Source organism: Pyxicephalus adspersus, chromosome 10, assembly GCF_032062135.1.
Source record: "Pyxicephalus adspersus chromosome 10, UCB_Pads_2.0, whole genome shotgun sequence".
NCBI classification, from domain to species: domain Eukaryota; kingdom Metazoa; phylum Chordata; class Amphibia; order Anura; family Pyxicephalidae; genus Pyxicephalus; species Pyxicephalus adspersus.
In genome coordinates this window covers 30,781,571-30,804,674 of record NC_092867.1, presented here as the reverse complement: position 1 = coordinate 30,804,674, position 23,104 = coordinate 30,781,571, and the positions used below count along the sequence as shown (strand labels likewise).

At 36.2% G+C, this 23,104-nt stretch overlaps 1 protein-coding gene across 2 annotated transcripts in view; it reads right to left on the bottom strand.

Annotated features, from left to right (window-relative positions):
* Positions 1-7,433: 7,433 nt before the first annotated feature.
* The window catches only part of LOC140339183 (solute carrier family 22 member 15-like), a 152,229-nt gene continuing 136,558 nt past the window's right edge, over positions 7,434-23,104 (bottom strand). The window contains exons 11-12 of one of the 2 annotated variants that reach the window (XM_072423736.1): positions 17,367-17,519; positions 7,434-9,837 (exon numbers count right to left, since the gene is read on the bottom strand). In XM_072423736.1, the coding sequence (XP_072279837.1) occupies positions 9,811-9,837; positions 17,367-17,519 (180 nt within the window). In that variant the 3' untranslated portion in view covers positions 7,434-9,810. Of the gene's footprint in view, positions 9,838-14,682; positions 14,836-17,366; positions 17,520-23,104 lie in introns of those variants that run through there. The other variant, XM_072423735.1, reaches the window with a different exon arrangement.

Below are 23,104 nucleotides of genomic sequence, written 5' to 3'. Positions count from 1 at the left end.
CACTGAAGGTGTCTAGTGGTATCCAGCACCAAGAGAGTAGAAGCAGCCTTCAGTTGAATGAAGGGGCTACGATGAATTGGATGTCTATTCAAGCATATCCCACAGATGCTTGTTGATAATAAAGTGATCTAGGGAATTTGTATGCCAAGTCAACACTTTTTTTAATGTCCCTCAAACCATTTCTGAACAATTTTGGAAATGTCAGAGGGCACACAATTCTACTAAAGGATGCCACTGCCATCAGGAAATAATATTGCCAAGCAGAAATGTATGCGGTTGGTGGTATGTGTCAAGTTAAATCTATCAGAATGCCAGAACTCAATGTTTCCAACAGAACATTGCCCGGAGCATCACTGCCTCTGCCCGCCTGCCATCACAATATGATCCTTGTCAAAGCCCCCTGGATCATTTAGAACAGGCCATAGTAAATATGGTAGGTAGAACATGAGTCCTTGGCCCTCTGCATGTGATCTTTTTGCCACAATACAAGTCCTCTTTACAAACAGAAAGGGACAATAAAAAAGTAATGTTGTAAAAAATATTAATGCTCAAAGCAGCAATCCCATCATTTCCAGCTGTAAAAAATACACTACTCTAAGCAAAAAGATAAATCTGCTTGAAGCAAGATAATTTTACTGTACATAAAAAAAGCTTATTTTCTTAAGATCATAAACAAATTGTCAACATATGTTTATGATGAGTTGTAGAAAAAGAATCATTTATTATTTTGGCAATTTTCTCTCTTACTTTTTATGCACTTTTTATCTTTTTACATTTTAGGTTCAGTACACTAACAAAAAAAAAGCACACATCAAATTTGAAAAAGGGTCATTCTTGATGCAATAAAAACAATTATATCTACTTGAAAGGTAGATATAGGTAGGTGGTAGTACCAGCTCACCTAACGCTCTGTTTATAAAACAGGGAATCTTCCAGGTCCATGTGTTTTAATGGCAGTAATTCATTCCCACAAGGTAATGTTTCGAGCAATGTTGGATTCCTTATTTTATAAATACAGCCCTAAGTATGGTTCTTAGAACTACAAGTTAACAGCAGTTGTGTTGACGTCTAGTGTTTATGGAGGAATTGTCTTATATCTTAAGAGGCAATGCCAAAAACCTAAAACTGCTATCAGGCTGACTGTTGGCCTGCACTTTTAGTGATCAGTTCTAGGTCTACTGGCACAGAATTGTTTTTTTTAAGAATCTCCACCCCAAGACCTGGTGTGCCTTGCAGCTATATCTGATCTTGTGTGATATTTTGTAAAATTAGGTGACTGGGTTCACAGAGAGCAGTAGGTAAATATCTGGCTTTGCATAAAGTTTTTTTTTGTATCGATTGTTCTACTGGTTGCCATATCCATAGAAAATGAAACCTGATGCTTGACAATACTACCTATGTCATTTGGCTTTGTGCCTATTTTTAGCAATAAGCCAGATTTTTCTGCACCCTAATACTATTTGCATGCTTATTTGCAAAGTTTCCATTTATTAAGCCTCTACTTTTAATTTGTATTTTTGGTGCTCTATTTTCAGAGTCGAAAAACTAGAACTTTGCAATACTAAATGACTAATCTATAGAAATGTAATATAAGCAGTGATCTTTTTAACTGTAAGGATGGGCTGCCCAACTGGAGGCCTGTTGGGGGCCTTACTTTACAAACCACTAGGTCCCAGCTACAGACTATGCATCCTAGCACCCAGCTGATGGAAGAGAGAGCGAATAATGGGTTGCCAATGCTTGAATACTGCCATCTTGTGGCAAAGACTAAAAAATGTAACACAGTTATAATCTCAGGGCAGTTATTTTAAAAAACGCTGTTTCTATACTCATTATTTCAAGGAAGTGATATATGTCCTGATTATGACTCCTAATGACTGAAAATGTATGTTTTAACTTTTGCCCTGGGGGGCATTAGGGATATTTATTGGAGAATTACTACCACTGACACACATGGACAGGGATATTTTTTGCAGAAAATTTAGTAAGTGAAGGGACGGTTATTTTTGCTGTCATTGCCACCAGTCAAACTGAGGGATTTTATTACGGATACCAATAAAAGGATGCTTTTATTGTTGCTGGTCCGAGCTAAACATCACTTTCAAAAACCAATGAACAGCTTTGTCTATAGCAAAGCATTGATTTTCATGGTTACCCTTGTTTGATTTACATATATTTATTGTTCTGGTTTTATTACAAGGTATACAGCTGCTGATGTTGGTTTTTGATTGGGAAAGTGTAAAAGAAAATTATTTTTATTTAAATTGGGACCTCCATATGACTTCTTGATACAAAGTGACCCTTTGGACCCTTTCAAATTGGACACCACTGTTGGATCCCACTAACAGCATGATCTGAACCAGACCAGGTGGTGCTGGACCTTGAAATTGGTAAAACAAATAGGGCTCCTGCTACTTTCTCAAGAAAGAAAAAGGCTGTAAAAAACGTGTACCAACTACAAAATATGCCACCTACTAACGGACTGCTAGACCCAGATGTAGACTTTCTGTGTAGGAGCCAATGCAGCCATTCAAGATGCCATCTGTGTTACTATTCTTAAACGAGTGCCATTGCTCCGGTCTGCGCTGGACTACACTATGTTTCATCTTCGGATCAGGTCAGGTCATCCAAATTCCTTTGATAATAAAAGCTTACCTTTTACTTAGTTAACACAATAACACGTTTTCCTTTTTAGTATAAGGATAAGGTCAAATGTAGCTAAAGACTTTATTTTATGTTTTTTTAGTTTTGAATAAAGTGGAAAGTTGTAAAATCAGTCAAAATACTTTACCTAATACTCTATTTTACTCTACTTCCTGTTTTCACTACAGTATTATTACCTTGTCTAGCTTTCACTTAAGTCTGAGTGGTGTGAATTTGAGAGGGTAGTTTACACCTGCACTTAAAGTGGGACAACTCTGATCTGTGAAAAAAACAGCAGGAGGGGCATTGTAAATAAAGCCGCATCTACAGCTGTTCCTGTCAAAACACCTCAGTGTTTAGCAAACATTGTTCAGACAAGACTGTGGGATGCAAATGTATCAGATACATTGTTACTTCCTGTTTCCTCTACCTCCAGATCCCTTTGATCTTTAGATAGATAACAGTAGTAATGTTGGGCTGGGCCTACACGGACAGTTTTAAAAACACATGTAATTGTTCCTACCATGTTTATATGCAATTTAATGCACTTTTGCAAGCGTTTTAAAGCTCTTATGAACAACTATGACGTGATTTACCGGGATTTGCTGCGATTTTACATAAGCGTTTAGAAAAGTTTTACTTTTAACCCTCTCAGGAAATGAGTACAGGAGTACATAAAACCCCTTAATCTTTCCCTTAAAGGGTTAAAATATTTGTAAAAAATAAGACGAGGCTTTAATGTTAAAGTATTTTATTGAATGTGTGTGTTTTGTGTAACTTGTACACTTTTATTTTTTGTACAGGTTATCCCACAATGACGGGATGATTCCCACGGCTGCATTCATGACATGAGCACAGCCGTGGGTTTCCCGGGCACTAGAGGACAAGTCTCCCCATTCACCTCTAGTGATCCGTGATTGGCTAAGGAAAGGGAAATCCTGATGACGCTTAAGCCATTATCAGGGTTTTCCTTTCCTTAGCCAAGTCTCCTTATTCAAGTCTAGTGCTGATTGGCTCAGAAAAGGGGAAACCCTGATGACAGCTCAAGCGTCATCAGGGTTTCCCTTTTCTCGACCAATCATGGAGCAAAGCAATCAGCAAAGCTCTGCTATGCTGACAGCTTCATTTTCTTGATTGCTCCCGCAGCGCTAGCAGAGCTGTGACGTGTTCTGTATCCAAGAACACCTGCCACAGTTCCGCTAGGGCTGCGGGAGCAATAAGGATAGCGGAGCTGTCAGCATAGCAGAGCTTTGCTGATTGCTCCGCTCCATGAATGGCTAAGGAAATGGTAAGGACATGAGCACAACCATGGGACTCAGCAGGTGGTGAATGGAGACAAGTCTCTGCATTCAAGTCTAGTGCTGAATGGCTGAGAAAAGGAAAACTCTGATGACGGCTCAAGCGTCATAGGGGTTTCTTGTACCCCACAGCCAATCACAAAGCACTAGAAGTGAATGAGGAAGACCTGGTGCCCAGGGATCCCACACTGTCAGCAGTCCCATGGTTGTGCCCATGTCATAAATGTAGCCGTGGGAATCGTCCTGTCATTGTGGGATAACCTGTATAAAAAAAAAAAAAAAAAAGTTTGCAAGCTACACAATAGACACACATTCAATAAAATACTTTAACATTAAAGCCTGGTCCTATTTTTTACACATATTTTTAACCCTTTCAGGGAATGAGTAGGGGGGGGGGGGTGGTGAAGATCTGAGTCTCCCTAATAAATGGGGCTTTCAGATTCCAAAGTCCTGCTTAAAAAGCTTATAAAAGCCCCCATTGTTTTCAATGGAAGCTTTCAAAAAAGCTTAAAAACGCTTGTAAAAGCCTCCATTGAATTTAGTGGGAGCGTTTTTAAGCATTATCTCGCATTTTCTTGCGTTTTCCTGCGTTTACTTTGTGTTTAATTTGTAAAATGTTGCAAGGAACGTTCTCTATACCATTTAAAAGTGCCTCAAGAAATATCCTGGTGTAGATTAGCCCATAGGAATGCATGGGAATTTCAAACATGGGCTTTTAAAGCCTTAGGTTAAACACTGGGGAAAATGTCCATGTAGACTAAGCCTTAGTTAAATGTTCCTTTTTAAATAATTCAACACCTTTAATTTTTTTTTTATTTTTAATAAATATTATTTTTAGTGCCCCATTAAAAAAGCATAGTTACTAAGGCTACGTATACGCGTGTAATAATTATCATTGGAAATGATAGATTAACTATTAATCTTTCGATAATCGGTAACAAAAACAGTGCACAATGACAGGCCAGCGACGATGAACGAGGAATGTCGCTGGAAACAAACGATCGTCCTGGCGGATCTGTTTGGGCGACAAAACGTTCGCTATCTAATCTGTGTATGGTCCTGTAGTGGTTGTGGATGGCTCTGAGCATGCGCAACATGTTGCAACACACACACTTCAGCACAATAACTGTGTATATGTTATTGTTATATATATATATATATATATATATATATATATATATTAGGCACCTTTATTTATTTGTGTCTGCAGTGATTTGTACTAGAATCATAAATATTGTCATTTTAAAAAGGACAAATTACGTATAAATTTCCTATTTATGGTAACTATAAAAAAAAAAAACTGATTAAAGCAGATCCTATGTAATGAGGTTATATTGCTGAATAAAGAGGCATATTAAAATGTAGAAATATTTAAACTTGTGGGGCTACTGGGGCTATAAAGTACCTGTGCCCAAAAACTCCAAGCTAAAAAATAAAGAACTATACAAAGTCTAATTTATATCCTTTGTGGGAAGATGTAGGTTGGTGTAAGGTCCTTAGGCAGAGGTGTTACAGGAAAAACACAACACATAAAATGCAGACAGCAGCTCTCTTTTAGATATACGGCAGCTCATAAATATGAAAATACCGCTGCTCTCTCTACTCTACAAAAGAGCTGAGCAAAGAACAATGGATTACTGGTAAAATTTTATTACTTTGGAAAAACGTCAATATATGTCTATATGCATCTTTATCAGAACATTGTTCTTTCAATTGATAAACGTAAGGAAAATGTAAATATAAAATATCTCTTTAGACATGTTTTACAGTTCAATAAACAAAATAAGTGGAACTGCTTTGCAGTGCAAATTTATTAATTTTTTTTATCTCTGAACAAAAATAGGTAAAAGATTTTTTTTTTAGAGAATTTTTACCTTAGCACAGACAGAATTTAAAAACAGCAGATGTAGCTAAAGAAAAATAAGATTTTTTTATCAATTCTTTTTTGTCAGTGTTCTACTACATAGCAGAAATAAGTGTAAAACTAACTCCAGGAAGAATTAAACAGTTCAGTGGTGCTACTAACTTTGTAGTAGTATGTGTCAAGGGGTATGTAAAAAAGACATGTATACCCTAATTCCTTGCTTTTTATGTTTGGCAACTGACCCCTGCAGTCTTTTCTCCAGGGCACTTTTTCTGTGCAGTGGTGTTAAGCTCTGATTTTATCCACTACAATGGAGAGAACTGTAGCACAGCATTGTAAGTTGCAGTGTGGAGGTAGCCTTGCTGTAGGGGTAGGTATAACTTTATTCCTGGAATTCCTAGAATGAACCTGCAACCATCATCAGTAAATACCAAAACACTTTTTATTATTATACAGAGGAATTTGCTGTGAACTGTTTTACATTCAAGGTTAGATTTAAATAAGTATGGAATCTGCTAAGCACCAGACGACTTCCTATTATGTCCTAATATGTAAAACCTTAGATTTGAAAGATGATAAACTTTCTTTTTCTCATGACTATAGTGTTTTTTTCTCTTCTACCTCAAAAGTGTACCTAAACTTTGAAATTATTTTGTGAACAAAGCCTGAGCCCCCCTGAGCCCAACTTCACTTATACCTTGTTTGTAAATTTCAAGCTGTTTTCAAATGATGATGGCTGTTCTTTCTGTACTAAGCACAGTCTACAATGCAAAGGTCCCAGTGAGGTTAAGCAAAATTTCAGAAAAATTAGTTATTTCTGAAATGTCTTTATCAGAATTTTCAGAAAACATGGTAGCCTGCAATGAAACAGAAACATCAAATTTTTTAACATCGTCCCACAAGGTGAAATGACACTGTAACAAAAGTGGAATGGTGGAATTTGGTTGTTAGGTTCATCAGGTTTTAAAATTATTAAAATCTACCTAATTTCTAACTAAATACATACATTCTTAGAAATGGAGGGGGTTGTGCTTTCTTTTTCTCATAATAGTATACTATTTAAAGGCTTTTTTCATGTGCAATATTTTATATACCATAATAGGAAAAAGAGAAAAACTTAGGATGGGTTATAAATACCCGGATTCTAGCTTTTTTAGTCTTTAAAAAGAATGGAACATTAAGCAATATGCCAAGCTGGTGGAAAAAAAAGAGCTAGAAAACCAGTTTATTATGAAAACAACTTTTTTTTAATCTTTTTTTTTTTTTTTAATTCTTTTTTTCCTTCAAGTTTTCTCTTATTGCCTTGATAGTACACAGCAATCTAACATAAAAACACACAGCAAGAATATTTCTTATTACTCTGCAGAAATGTGTGGACAAAGATTAGGCTCTATCCACATTCGCAATAATGATATACATAAAACAATTAGTTTTATAGCATAATGTGAATCATAGCAAGAATTCAGGATGGGCCACTTGATTGGAATACAATTCAACTCAATTTCAGAATAAAGAAGAAAATATTGCAAGCAAGGCTGTTTTCTCCTCTCATTTGTAGATAACATTTATAATATAAAACTCTTCAAAATTTCATTGCCTATGCAGAGCTAAAAAAATAATCATATATATGCACTTTTATATCTTTTATAGAAGAACAGTTCAAGTACAGGAATACAATAAAAAAAAAAAACACAAAAAGAAATTTGGAAAGTTAATTTCTTAAAAAAACAAAAAAACATTTAAATTAAAAATAAAGTACTGGACAATAAAACAAACCAGAACAAATTTCCCCAAGCTATGAATCTTGCTTCTAGTTAAACCATCTCAGAAACAGGTCCTGTCATTTAAATCACAATTTATATTAAGCTGTAGCGCACGAGCATGTCAGCTTCACCAAATATATTTTTTGTGAAGTACCTCTAGCCATGAATTGGAAAAAAAACATTACCTAGGCAAAAATCACATTGTCAATGTGCACCCCAGGGCCATTTTTATTTGGAATGGTATTTATTATTGTACCCGTGCAAACATACAGCATACCCTCACACACAGAGAGTGCACTGTGCTGCCTTGCATTGCTGGAGGAGCATCTGATGAGCTTTGTAATGGCTGGTCACATTGCTCCATCTCTGAGGAGTTTTACCATATGGCAGGGCTTAGTCAATGACCACACCTTATGATTGGGTGCAACATGCATTATGTCTGTAACTCTATATGTACAAGGTATAAGTAAACATTCACTGCAGAATAAAAGAACTAGGAAACATGTTACCCTAGCAGAGAGATGTACCTGGGAAAGCTTGGCATCCATGGCTGGACATTTAAGTGGCTCTTATTAAACTGTCCTATACTTTTACTGTTTCTTGCTTTAATAGTTCAAGTCACTGAATCACAAGTAAACTAATGAGGGATTCTGATTTTATTTTTTATTTTTTTTTTACCACATCAGTGACTCAGAAAGCGCTTAAGAGAGCCAGCATAAGAGCCAGGCAAATATTTTCAGATAATCTAAATAATATTTTCACATTTTTCTTAGGAAAGGTTTACTTTAAATGAAACATGTGAGAATAGAAATACTGAAGGTGACATGGCTGAATTGATTTTAGATACAGAAGGTTTCAGGGATTTCATCATGACAGTACTTCCTGGGGAGACGCTGAATGTCAGTGAGTAAAATTTGAACCCTTAAATTACCAGGCTATAAAGGTAGAATTAGGATGCGTGTTCACAGCCTGCACATTAGAAGCAAGTCACAGGGGGAACTTCAACTGTTACCATGTGGATTCCTCATTTAAAACAGATCTGGTCCACAAAAAGCCCATGTAGCAGGTCCAAGACAAAACTGATCAAATATAAAATTATTTAAATCACAAACATGGGCAGTATACAGCTACAAAACTTATATAGAGGTTGTAAAAATTCATATGTAGAAAATATAGATGCCACTTCCAAATATATAGTCTGAGTCTTTATGGAGTTCTCTCACCTGATAGTAACAGCAGTACACACTTTGACCCTTCCCTCTCTACTAAAGAGCAGGAAAGTATAACGGCCTAGTTCCCGGGATTGCTTAAAACATAAACCACTGCTTGTTGGTAGGCCATTGATGACCACTCTTTCCATACCATCTACAGCATCCAAGTACAAAGTGCCAGATTTCTCCCCAACACTAATACTGATAAAAGTACAACACAGAAATTATGAAGGCACGTTACCAACAGTAGACAATAACGTTTTGAATTACTGGTGGAATAAAAATTATCTGGAAGCATTCCAAAATCTTAAATACATTAGGGAGGCCAAAAGGAGAATCTGATTCACTGAACTTCAAAGCCACGGGTGTTTTTTTTACTGACCAGGACAATGTCAGAAGCACACGGAAATAACTCCAATAATTGACAAAAATATTACAGTCTGAAGTACATCACACCTTTTGGTCCAATTAAACAAAAACATTTACGTTAAGAGCTGCAATTACCACTGGAAATTAAAACATTTGTTTACATTTTTAGATGAAAGTCCTAATTTCTCTGGTCCAGGACAATGTGAAAGGTTTATAATATTGGTGGAGATCAGTCTGATCTACAGAAAATCAGGCAATCACAAATCATGAATTGTGTGCTGCTCTGTAGAATGCACAAACCAGCATCCATAAATTCATATTCAAAAAATAGTTTGCCTGATTTGCACATCTGTTTGCTCATTACAAATTCAGTATACAAAGGTTCACTGTGGAGGTTTTAGGTACATTGCAGATATTTGTATTGTATGACATACATTTTTATAGGCTATATAAAGTACATTAGGAGCAGATGTATAATACATCTTAGGAGAGTCGGAGTATGCCATTATGACATTTCTTCAGTTCCTGTAAAATCTCAGTACTTCTGCTTCTATACACAAAACCAATAGAATAAAGTGTGGTCGGATGATCCCAGAGCAGGTGTATTTTTGCAACATTTGTTTGTATCATATTCATTTTGGTTCAATTAAACCTCTTAATAGTCATGTGCTTTCCTCCTCTTGTTTTCCCTAAAAAACACAAGCAGAAAAAAAAAAATTAGATAACTTTTCATGTAATCAGCAAATTGCTGCAGTGCTAAAACGATTTGATCATATGACTAGTTTAGTGATAGTCCCTGGTTATGTTCCTGCAGTATCAACAATAAATATTCTACTGATCAGTCCTCATTAAGTGTCACAACAGATGATTTATCGATGGGAAGATGTATAAAAACTTTGTAGTGAACACCAACAGGATGTGCTACTTAGTGTGAAGAAAAATTATATGAAACAGGTTCCATTACTAGCCAAAAGTGCTCACACCAGACCTCTTTAACCAGTGTTTGTAGACGTGGCAGTGACTGATACTGAACTGCTTATTGCTGTCTTTTCATTGTCTATTGGGCTGCTATTGGTAGAAGATACATGTAGCTTCTTCCCCCAGGCCGCAGATCGCTGGTATGAGGCAACCGCACCACAACCTCACCGCCAGCCAGGTTATGTGCCTGTTATTGTGCTACCTATGTTATTTGGTAGAGAAAAAGTCAGAGATGCTTAGTCCTATCATGTTTATGTTTTTCTGTGTTCCTAGAACTGGGGCAAACCGAAGTAAACATGATGGGAAAATCTTGATAAAAACCACATCCACTGCTAATCTATTACATTTGTTATTGCATTTAGATATGCTTAACAAATGCTACTGCAAAGAAAATAATAGAATTGAAAGTTAAACTAAATCTACCAAAATACAAATTGAATGTAATCTTTATACATAGGAATCCCATAGAGCTCAGTATCTTTTTGAGAAATTGAACTCGTATTGTTCCTAGAACCATTTTTCTATTATGAACAAGTTAAATATTGTGTTAATCTCATAACCCTTTTCTTTATCAGACAAAGGATGCTGTATCTGTAAGGGATCAAATTTCCATGACATAGATATATGAATAAAACACTTGGGTAACCTTTGATAACACTTTGAAGTACAGCAACAGAAATACTGCGGGAGCTGTGTGCAGTGCTTCTAAAGGCAGTTCTGGGGACGCTCTGCTACATAAAAGCTTATGACAGTAATTACCACCTCTGTACTACTCAACTAAACATAGCAACAAGTACTAAGCCTAAAGTGATCACTGCTGTCCTGTAGCTTATTGATAAGTAAGGCGTTGCTGGCCTCTCAAAGGAGTTAATCATGTTAAATACATATAGATTTGCAGCATAAATGAATAACATATTAAAATCAACTCCTATAATTGGCTTGGCTGCAATTACTAAATCATTTTATGTACTGCGTATGACAGATTAAATATAGCTGTAGTTACATAACTATTCAAGCTCACTGAATCTGCTTCCTAGTGCCAAAAAGAAAATCCTAAGCAATTGTTTCTTGGGAAAAAAAGAGAAAGCAATTAACCGAGAAAGTAAATGGGGTAAAGAACTCCTCTTTGTATATTCCAATTACGAAAAAAATTATGTGGAAATGAAATATAACAGTCCTATTAATTTTATTTTTAAAAAGCTTTTACGCACTCTAAAATTATTTACTCGTTGTGTGGATGGCCTGAAATTACTGTTACTCATGTTTGCCAATGTGTTTTTTAAATAGATGCTTTCATGGGAACAAATACTATAGAAGTAGCGCTGTGGAAGATCTATGGTTCTATTTTTCACATCTTCTGAAACATTTTCTGTCTGATTCGGCCTGCAGATATGCCAGGCATGTTATATCATATCAATGTGTTTTTCCAAGTTTGTCTCATGTACTTATTAACACTACATTATACCTCACTTCCTCAATAAATTGTGATTAAGGTGAATGACAAGTCGGCACAAGAGCTTATATCTAAAATGTTTCTTTTTGATTGACCTAGTGAGGCATGCTTCCTTTATTCCAGTTCATCTTCTGGGAGGAATTTAAAACTCATTTATTCCACTGGAAATATTTTGGACATCACTTGAAATACTTAAAAATCCACCTTCCACTTTCAGACACTTACCCCTTGAAAAGTGAAAAAAAAAAAGATATGTGGCCAAATAAACTACTCTTCAATAGGGTTGATTAAGTAGTTCATGCAATGACGTTGATGACATTGCTACAAAATATTGTGATGGTATGGCATCTATTTCAGGACATCGGATGAAAAATAGTGTTCTTAACTGGACCCTGTATTACTAAAATGTCTGACCAAATATTTGGTATTAAAATGTTTTTACATCAAGCAAAACTAATAAGCAAAAAGTAAGAATGGCCATGCCACCTATTAGTATTTCTGGAAGTCGGTGGCTAGCACTCTAATTTTACAACACTATGGTGCCAGCTTAGAATCTTGGCCGGGACACATTTTGACAGATTAGTAAATTAACTGGATTCCCCAATAACAACGGCCTCAGGACAAAGTTTTACACAATTGTGAGCTCCTCTAGGAAACAGACTGGTAAAAGGACTCTATCACACTGCGTATTATGCTGGCACCACATAAATACATAATAGTATTACATTTATGTCTGGTAGATTTATTTAGGAGGATTTGGTCCTTTTTGCATTTAGATAAGTGATGCCCAATGATAACAGAGAAATTTTCTAGGATAACGTCTGCTGTGTGCAGTCTACTCTCTTTCTTGCGGCTGCTTCTACCATGGCTAAGAAGTGGGTGAATCAGTAAACAGAGTACTTAGGACTTTTTTTTTTTGTATTGGAAACAGCAAGGGCATTTGGTAGACCTAAAATTAATTATTGCCCTAAGGTTCACATGTAATGGGGAGGTATGGTAAGGTGTATTTATGGAGGAATTTAAGCACGTATTTTTCAGTAAGGATTGAATGATTGACAGGCCGTACAGATAACATGTTAAATTATTTCCAGACATTTAGTAACTGTATACTAAAAATTGTCCTTTATAGCTACAATTGATTTCTAGGGTAATACATGAAAAATGAAAAGAAAATCACTAACTGTAATATCGACTGCCACCAAGTTAAAAAAAAATGCCTGTACTTTTCTCTAACTTCCACTCATGTTAGTCATGCTTCACTACTTCTCTTTGCCTTATGAAGCATATAAAATTACATTATTAAAGAAGAATACACCGTATTGTTTTGGGAGGATGGAGACATTAATAATAAGATTGTGAATAAAGAATTCCATTCTGAAGTCCATTATGAATTCTTTTAACACCTTTGTACACACAAATCAGATAGGAGATAGTTTCATCTTATGGGAAAACATTTAAATAACTTTCAAACGTTGTTTGTCTTGTTGAAGTCAAACTAATCCACTGGAGTGATTGATAGTTGCTATGGTATTTTCGTATAATCTTTTATACATTATTCATGCTTTTAATACAATATTAACACAAACTTGACAGTTGGCCCTAGTCTGTTGCGAGTTGCTTTGCAAATCTTAGCAAGAAAAATATTAATTGTTAACATACAACATTGTTAAGTGATGCATAGATCGCCATGCATATGGAGCCTCATAATGAGCTATGTAATTACTTAAATAATACTTCTTGAGGAGCACTTACCAAAATTGGTGCTACTCATACAAACAACTTTAATTTTTTACGCATCATTAACATCTAGCCTTCTAATTGGTTGCCATGGGCTGCACCTGTGCACCTGTTGTACACACATTTCCTTTGTATTGTTTACAAAAAGCCACATAGAATAAAATGAGACTTGCTACCTTTGGACACAGACATTGCTAAAAATACAGCCTTAAACCAGTTGTTACATTGATCTTCTGAACACTATTCTTACAAATGCTCCAACTGTGCAATGCAGCAGCCACACCATCATAATTTAATGGAATGTGATATTATACGCTGTATATTAACACATTCCTAGCCATTAAATGTTTTTCACCATTTTCTGATTATAGAGATTTTAGCAACCATTTCATTATTTACCACAGGTTGGTTACAGTAATTCATAAAAACAGTCTTCACAACCACTACTGAGATTGTATAATGGGTAAAAGCAATTTACAAAGCCATTGTACTCAATTAATTATAATTTGTTAGGAAGACTGAACTCTGATTGGTCATTGGAGTGGAGTAGAGAATGTAACAATTATTTTTTCCAGTTGGAAATTTACAAAATTTAGTCCCCCTATCTCCATTGCTGGTGTTTAAAACTACCATTGTGACCTGTGCTTCATTATCTACTGAATCACAGACCTAAATGTATGAAGGACATCACTTTTAGATTTCACTGGCTGCTTGGTTTTCCAAGCAAGAGGTCACATTGAGGCCAGGATCAGAAAAAGGCCACATGTCGATGGATTTTAGGTGTCAATTACATTAATTTGAGGGTCTCTGGTGATTGTTCAGAATTACTTGACATGTGACTCTTATCTGGATCTACCCTGATTTGAGTGGGTTTTGCATCCCCTTAGCCTGGTATTGCAATGCAAAACCTGTATGCAAACAAAAGCCCAATGACACAGGCACTTGGAGGTCTGGTTCTGCAAAAACAAACAGCAGACCTAATACTACTGGATAACGTTTTATTCTTGCATTCAAACTCTCAAATTTTCATCAGTTGGTAATAACTCAGTCTAGAGCAAACTTGGACGTTGTTGTGTGACTCCTGGTGACTACAGTTCAGTAGTACTGAACTGCTTACTGCTGACCCTATTCATTTTCTATGGGTACTTGTAATACCAAGGCTGTGAGGAAGCGGTAACGGCATCACATTCTCACCGATAGTCTAATAGCCAGAGTCTGTTACAAAAGCACTGGCTGACATTCCTATAATAACACAAAGTCTGCTTTTATTGTTTATGAAATAATATAATATATGCCTATTTACCCTTAACAATTTTAAATTAATAATCAGCCCTTTTTCTCTTATAGCGGAACTAAGCTATTAAAAAAATCACACCTACCTTTACTCCTGCAGAGCACCTGATCCCTCCGCATTCCTCAATTGGGTCCTGCGCTGTCCTGTAATTCTCCTTCGTCCCAGCGCAGAGGAAGCACCGAGGGCCACCATCTTCTCAGGCACGGGATTAGGTGACATAGCCTGCTGTAAATGGGGATTAAAAAAAAAAAGTGCCAATCTTACTGCACGTGCGCAAGATCGGTATTTTTTTTCCCATGGCAGGAAAAATCTCTATCTGCGCATGCATGCTTGGAGCAGAAGGCGCACCCACAAGCCAGGTTGTTTAAAAAAAAAGGTTGTTTTACAGAAAATAAAGATCATTTTTACTTTATATAAAAGAATTATCTACCCTTTTATGTGAAGTAAAAACTTTAGTGATTGGTCCGCACTTTTAGTGATTGGTAAACACTTTTAAGGACTTTTTTTATGTCTTTTTTTAATCCTACTTTTTTTTGTTGCCTGTTATAAAATATAATTCTAATTTTAAAAGGTTGTTTAAAACTAACCCTAGTAAACCTACAAAATTTCATTTTTCGTTTGATCACATAGAAAATTAAAACATTTACAAGATAGAGTTATCAAAAGTGGCTGGTCTCCCATAAAACTACATATGTAATACTTTGTTGTATGTAATGATATTTATTTCTAAATCAAGTCCATAGGTAAAATGTAAAAATTCAATGCTGAAATTATTATCGAGATTAGAAATCTCCTAAACACTGCACAAATAGCAATTAGAACCTAAAAGAGTGCTCTAACCCTTATCCATTGTAACAAAAAGCATCACTGCCAATATTAAGTTACCACTCGAAGAATATGTAGTAGCTAAGGAAACAGATGAGTGTTATCTGCAACCATAATTGTTAAGCTCTGCAACATAATAATGATAATATGATATAATAGGAATAATCTGAGAGCAAGTACAAAACATTTAAAATAGTTGCCAATTTTCCCAGGAGTGGATGTCACATGAAATTCATCCAAATATCAGACTGTCCAATGCTCAGAGAAATTGCTAAAACCCCAAGAACTACATGTCAGACTCTACAGACCTGAGTTATCATGTGAATTGGTAAAGTTCATGGAAGTCCAATTGGAAAAAGATGGATCAAGTATGGCTTGTAAGGGATGGTTGCTAGGAGGAAGTATCCTCTCTCTAAAAAAACATGGCAGCATGGTTAAGGTTTACAGAGTTGCATCTGAACAATATACTTTGGACAGACAAGAACAAAGTGGAACTGTTTGGCTACAATGCACAGTGCCACATTTGGTGAAAACCAAACTCAGTATATTAGCTCCAGCACCTCATAGTAACTGTCAAGTACGATTGTGAAGGGGCGATGATTTTTTTTTTTCAGTGACAAGAATTGAGAACCTTGCAGTAGATGGGTCTAATTTAATAAATCTCTCTAAGACTGGAAAAGACAGACTTATAGGAGACCCTGTGTGATCCAGCAAACCTGGAATGGATCTAATGATCTGGAGCACACCAGCAAAACTACAACAGAATAGCGAAAACAGAAAAAAAAATCAGGTCACCCAGTCAGGGTCTAACCCTCAACCTGATAAAAGAAAAAAAAAAGTATGAACTGTACAAAGAAATAGCCACAAACCTCAAGGAGCAACATTGTAAATAGGAGTGGATTCTTTCACATTAATATGGGAGACTGATATAGGCATCTAGAAAATGATTACATCAAATTATTTCTGCTAGCACTGGTTCTACAAGCTATTAAATCATGAGGCAAACCTCTGTATTTTTTTTTTTTTCAAAGATAATTACCGCGTGTAATATCTCGGATGCTTGGGCTCATCTCAGGTTGTATTTACCTAATTTTAGGACCTGTGTGATTAAATGCACTCACTGGAGAGAGACATTTCAGATTTCAGTTCAAATTTCAGGGCACTTTGCCCACTTTTATTCACAGAACCCATCAACACAAATCAATTTCCATGGTTTTCCCTTGCAGGGGATCAAAATAATCACAACATGTAAAGCACAATTTTAGCCTCCTGGCTCTCTCTCTGACACTCCCCAGAGTTATTGATCCTGCAGACCTAAACTTTGGGAGACCTCCTGGTCTCCCCCAAAATACAGGCTACACCCAGCCTGACCACCTTAGCCACTTGGCCTCAGGCTCCAACTCCCCAAGATAGGTACCCCTTTATTATCAGCCAGGTGCTTCCTAGCTATTCTTAATATCTGGCCCAGAAGTGTGTAACTTTATTTTCAGGACAGTTGTAAGATACAAATATCAGTACTCATTTTGCCTTTAGGCATAATAAAACTTAAATATATATTTCAATGTCAGTACTATTCATCATATTTTTTTGTTGCAAATGCAACAACACAGATAATGAAATAACAACCCCAGACTAATTAAAAAAGACCCTCCGATATACACAGATGTAGCGAATCTCACCCTTCATTGTACTTTAAAGTAAGGTATTTACAGCAAGAACAAAATGCACTTTAGGCAGAGTAATCCATTCCAAGTATAATGCACAGAAAACAATAAAACTATTAAGGTTGGAGCCATGAATTTAAACTAGGTAGCTAGTGTTGTTAGAGATGTAGACACAGCAGGCTGTATAAAAGAAATACTGAAATGACACCAGCTACATGTCAAGCGTTTGTGATAATGTTCAATTCTTTCTATCCGTTGATGTCTTACCTTGTTTAACAATTGGTATGCATGAGGCTGTAGGTCTTCAATGCACTCTGCAATTGGCTTATTAAGTGTTTCTGGCAGTAACAGACTCAGGATTCCTGCTGATATGCCGCTGATTCCAAATGCCATGAATGGCATTGATGGATTAAGGGATTTCTGGAATGAAAATTTCAATAGGAAATGAAACTCAAATGATATCATGCATACCAGTACAGAGGTTTGCTTTCATTATCTAAGTAGGACACCCACAGAGCTATCACAAAACCAAACCAGTAAGAAATGGTAAATTGTACCAACAAAAAAAAACATCTTGGCATACAAAAACATAATGTAATACATTTCTTTCATCTTTTGGATCTTTTCTGTAGAGCAACAATGCTTACCAATTTTCTCACATGTTCTCTGCTGGTTTACTTTTACATTCTTCTACTTCTGGTCATCACTTTATAATACCTTGTTATTTTATTACAAAACTGTCACTTGTTTTTTTTGGGGGTTACCTAGGCTACAAAACAATAGAAGTACCCTGTGCCTCCCACATTCTATGTTAGATATCAAAACATATTTGATTAGCCAATGTGATCTTTATGTGGGCTCTCAAACTGACGCAGTCCATATGTTGCAACTGAGTGTGGGTGGGAAAGTCTGAAGCAGAATCTCATTATACATGTCCCTTGCTCATTACCATTGCCCTTTTGAAAAGCCAAATCTGTACAACAAATACTGATGGGAATAAATGCCACACTTACCCACAACGATTGGCATGCTGCGCAGAGTTTACAAAGCAAAGATTGAAAACATTCCATCGTAATGAAGTTGTACACCAGTTTTCTCATACATTATGAATATATCAATCACGTTATTTCTCATACCAATTAGACTGAAAAGTACCAGTATTAACAAGATCAAAGTGAATCTTAATTTGCCACGGTTTAAAACATACAACTTTCACATGGCCTCATTTGAAAAGCAGACTGCGTGCAGTGTCTGCCACATTGCCTTGTTAAATGTGAAAGGCTATTTAGAAATTAATCTATTATGTTTAATAATACAATTATTAAAAATAGTATTTTTTTTCTAAAGTCATACTATTAAGGGCATAAGCTCAGACCAACATTTCTTTATTTTAAGATGGTAACACAATGCACTGGGAGAACCACAAATGTTCTTTGCTGTAAGGATTATATGGCCCTCTTGTGGTCCAGGATTACAACTATCGAATGTGCTTGACTTAGAATTGACCAAAAGACCAGAGGATGTGTCTTTTCAGTTTTAAAACATCTATTATGAGTATGCAGGATACCAAAGTCAAACTATACTTCTGAGAATGCTAGTTCCCTGGCTGCCATGTCTATGCTAGAACATCAATGTGTTCTTTGGTTTGGACCAGGAACACGCAATACACGTGATAAGGAATTCCAGCACTCCTTTATACCATGTCTGTGAATTAGGAGCTGTGTTCTCTCCAGGCCCTTTTAGCCTGAAGCCACAACACCTAGTCCAGCAAAAAAGACCTAGACCTTGTCCAGCAAAAAGACTCAGTCAAAGCAGCAGAATGCAGGAAATCCTCTAATGTATAAAACATTTTTTCTAGTTCATTAAAACAAAACAAGCCCCTTTCCAGCAGAAGATATTTAGCCTAAGCCAGGGATGCCTACACTTTTTTGTCTTGCAAGCTACTTTTAAAATGACCAAGTCAAAATGATCTACCAACAATAAAAACTTGGACTGAATAACTCAGAGTTATTGTTATATAGGTAGAGTTTATTTTGAAAGGCAGGGCTCTGTGATCTACTCATGTTGCCTTTGCGATCTTCTGGTAGATCGCAACCCACCTGTTGGGCACCCCTGGCCTAAGCCACTCCCCAGGCTGGAAAAGGTTCTTGTATGAGAGTCTGGTTTATGGTTTTAAAGAGCTAAAGAACAGGAGTGTCAAACTCTGGCCTGCAGCGTCCTTTTTTTGCCCTTCAAAAGAATCCTAAATATGAATTGCAGCTGGCCCGCTGCTGCATTGAAATAGCACCGCTACTACAATTCCCAGTATCACTCGCTTCTATAGACCAGCGGCCTCTCTGCCTATGCGTGGCCCGCAATGGACTCATAACATTAAGCCCCGCATTGGACTGTTTTCTTCATGCAGGAAATTGTAGTAGCGGTGCTATTTCAGTTTCAAGTTTGGCCCGCGACTTTGTCTAAGTTTTTATTTTAGCCCACTGTGTATTTGAGTTGGACACCCCTGCTAAAGAAGATGATCTTATTTGATACAGTGCAGGATTTGCTGTGTGCTGTTGTAAATGAACTATGATGAATGGACAAACCTTGTAAGCACCGTTATAATATTACAAGCATTGGCAAACACATTCTTCAACAACAGTATAAATAATATTTTATCCCATGACTTAATGATTATAATATTTTATACATTAGAAGCACTACTGTAATTATTGTCTCTGTTAGAATTAATTACAGGCAAACTGAAAACACACAGGTTATGACTACATAAGTGGGTACCTTGTTTTTGTAAATAATAATTCTTTGGGACCAGAGGTCATTGATACCTGGATAAACAGACCACATTTAGCATCAGTCAGTTAAATAAATATTAGGGTTGTATTTTTACATATCTAAGTCACTTTTATACACTTTTTTAAAGACATATAATGTATTTATAATATTTTTAATACTGCAACTGTATCCAGCAGTTGACATTAAATAAATAGAACTAGGCATGAACACTGAAGTCAGAAGTTGGACGTCCATTTTTTTTTGTCAGTGGAGACTTCAGCCAGGATGAACAAGATAGGGAATACCTCTTTTACAGCTGTCCCATACATGTGAACCAGGTGAAAGCAATGTGCTTGGTTTTTAGTCCTCACAAGGGAAAGTGACATCATGCTGGGGAACGTTGACAAACATATTGTGGGCAGAAAGGTGAAAATGTATGAAAATTCAGGATCCCATAATTACTTATGAACATTGAAAGGAGATTTGCCAACTTATTCATATCTGGTATACTTGGCCTTACCCACACTGATTGCTCAATGAAAAGATTTTCCTTCACTATAACCACCTGATCAGGCTCATTGTTGTAATGAAAAAAATACCCAGCAGCCCTTTTTTAATGCAAGTATCTCTTCAAAGTTGAAAATGTATTGCTTGTAATTTAATCTCAAGCTCCCTGCAAGTCTCTACATTAAGACTAATGGAAATTCAGCAAATGCTCTGTACACAGAGTACAATTGTCATAGTTAAAAGTTATTTTTAGGCAGTTTTAAAAAGTTGTCACTGATTACATTCTGAGGTGCGATGGTAAATTAACCTTAAACCCACAAAGTGGATTGTGTTGGAATTATATATATATATATATATATATATATATATATATATACAGTTGTTGTGTAAAGCAGGTCAAGTTTCCCTTTAAGGAAATTATATCACCATTCCATTTAGTCAACTAGTAACACTAGTAACCAAAAACATTATCTTGATTTTAAATATTCATCTACTACTGTCTGACCAATGACACATGCGAACGATAAAAGATCCCATCACTGATCCATAGACTATATCATGGCTCGAACAATGTAAAAAGTTTTCCATTTCTCACACAGGCATAACAATTACCTCCACAAAATGGCCACCAAGCCAGGTTTAATGAAAAATATAAGGATTACAGAGGCATTGAGTGAAAGCGTGGAACTTAAGTTGGCTGCATTTCGCATAATGAAAACATTTGTAACGCTGAGTTATAAGGTTCTAGAATCTGTTAGACAACCTTAAGAAGAATGTGTCAGATTAAATGTAAAAAGGTAATTTAGCTTTAGATAATTCTAGCTCCCTGCAAAGTCTTTATTAAAGACCTCGGGGGTCTAATTGGCAAAAAAATATATAAATTTAAATTGCTATTTTACTGAACTACTACAGTGAAATTAGATTATGTTGGTTATTCAAATCCTTGTGCTTAGGAAATAAGTAGATCATCCTCTGGCGATGCTGCTGTTAACTACAATTTCTATCATGCAAGGACAGTTGTTGATTAAGGATGATGAGAGTTTTTTGACAACAGGTTTAATATAATACAATGTGCAGATGCGTTTTTATGCTTTACTGGCAAACTCTGATTGTTATACAACTGTATACATGTAAGCCTAAAGAAAGAACATTACGGGCAATGCAGGCTATTTATCTTGGGAAGTAATTATGTTTTGAAAGGGTCTCCTTACTGCCTAAAGCAAGGCTACTTCCAAGTTATTAAGAGACAATCTGCTTATAATTTATTCCTTAGTACTTTTCATGCTAATCCAGCCACGGGAAGGCACTGCCATATTTCATTTGAGCCAAGCAGTAAAAAGATATGTCAGTGACCCACTATAATAATAAACCCAGTTAACATCCAGTTACCAACAAAATCTTTTTAAAAAGCAAAGAAAAAAAAAGTAAAACAGATGAATCTTCAAGTGGAGCTAAAGTTCCACTTTTAAGTTTGCATGATCAGGCAAGGTAATTATTGCAGAAAAGAGCGGGTGACGTCCCTTCTGCAATATTGCATCTTTCCTGTCCGATTGGTAATACACAGCATCAGCTTTGTTTGCTCAAATATAATCCACCAATAATGTACACACACTAGACACGATTGTTTGAACGATGCAGGAAGTGACATAGAGTGACAATCCACGATCACTGAACGACTCGTATCCGCTGGGATGGTCCAGCGACATTCCTTATTCATTGGCGTCGTTGTGCACTTTTTTTTATTAACAATTATCGGACGATCAGTCATTGGTCGTTCAATTCCAATGAAATTTATTGCACGTGTTTACGTAGCTTAATTCATCACTTAAATCATAGGCTATGGGGAAGGGAGAAGGGAAAAGGAGTGAGATTTCAGGTTCCTTCACAGGTGGAATTTTGCCCAGGACTATCACAATCTTTGGTCTCAGGAGACATTTTTCTAGCCTGTGTGTACGTAGACTTATGCTAAAGTAGCCCATATAAACTGTGATATTCGACCATAGTATGTATAAGAATCAGTATATACTAAACTAACGTTCTGTACCCAAACTATGTTGAAACTGTTTGAAGAATGATGAGATGTATTTCATAAACCATATTACTGCAGCAATCATTATCTTAAAAAAAAAATGTCCTCCATTGTAAATTAATGATACAGGTATAGAATAGTGCAGTGCTATGCTACATTAAAGTGAAGCATTGAAGCCACAGGAGCCCTGAGGATATACAGGTCTACAAACCCATCAAATTGTTTCCAAGCAGCAGGGGGCTCACAGCATGATTTCCAGCTTAGTACACTTGATAGAAATATAATCATTATTTAGGGGATGTCAGGCACGTGGAGAGGGGACGATGAGCAGTGTGAAGAAGCTCTATAAATGTATATACTGCCACAGTTACTTAACTTTAAAAAGAACATAACATTTTTTGAATTAAAAACAGCTGCTGCTTTAGAGGTAAAGTTTTTACAGCAAAGTACTTACAATCATTAGGAGTCTACCACATTGTACTTTTTAAGGAAAACTTTGTAGATGTAATTGAAATAACAGAGGACCTGCAAATATGAGAGAGTCTCTGGCTCTTCAGTTTAAATCCTAAAGACAAATATTGTACTATGGTGTCATAATCTTAAACAAGGAAGTAAACTGACACCAGCCTGGTTTTGTGTCCAGCACATATTCAAATTCAAGTTTATTCTAAATCGCTTTCCAAATACTGTCCAATACAAC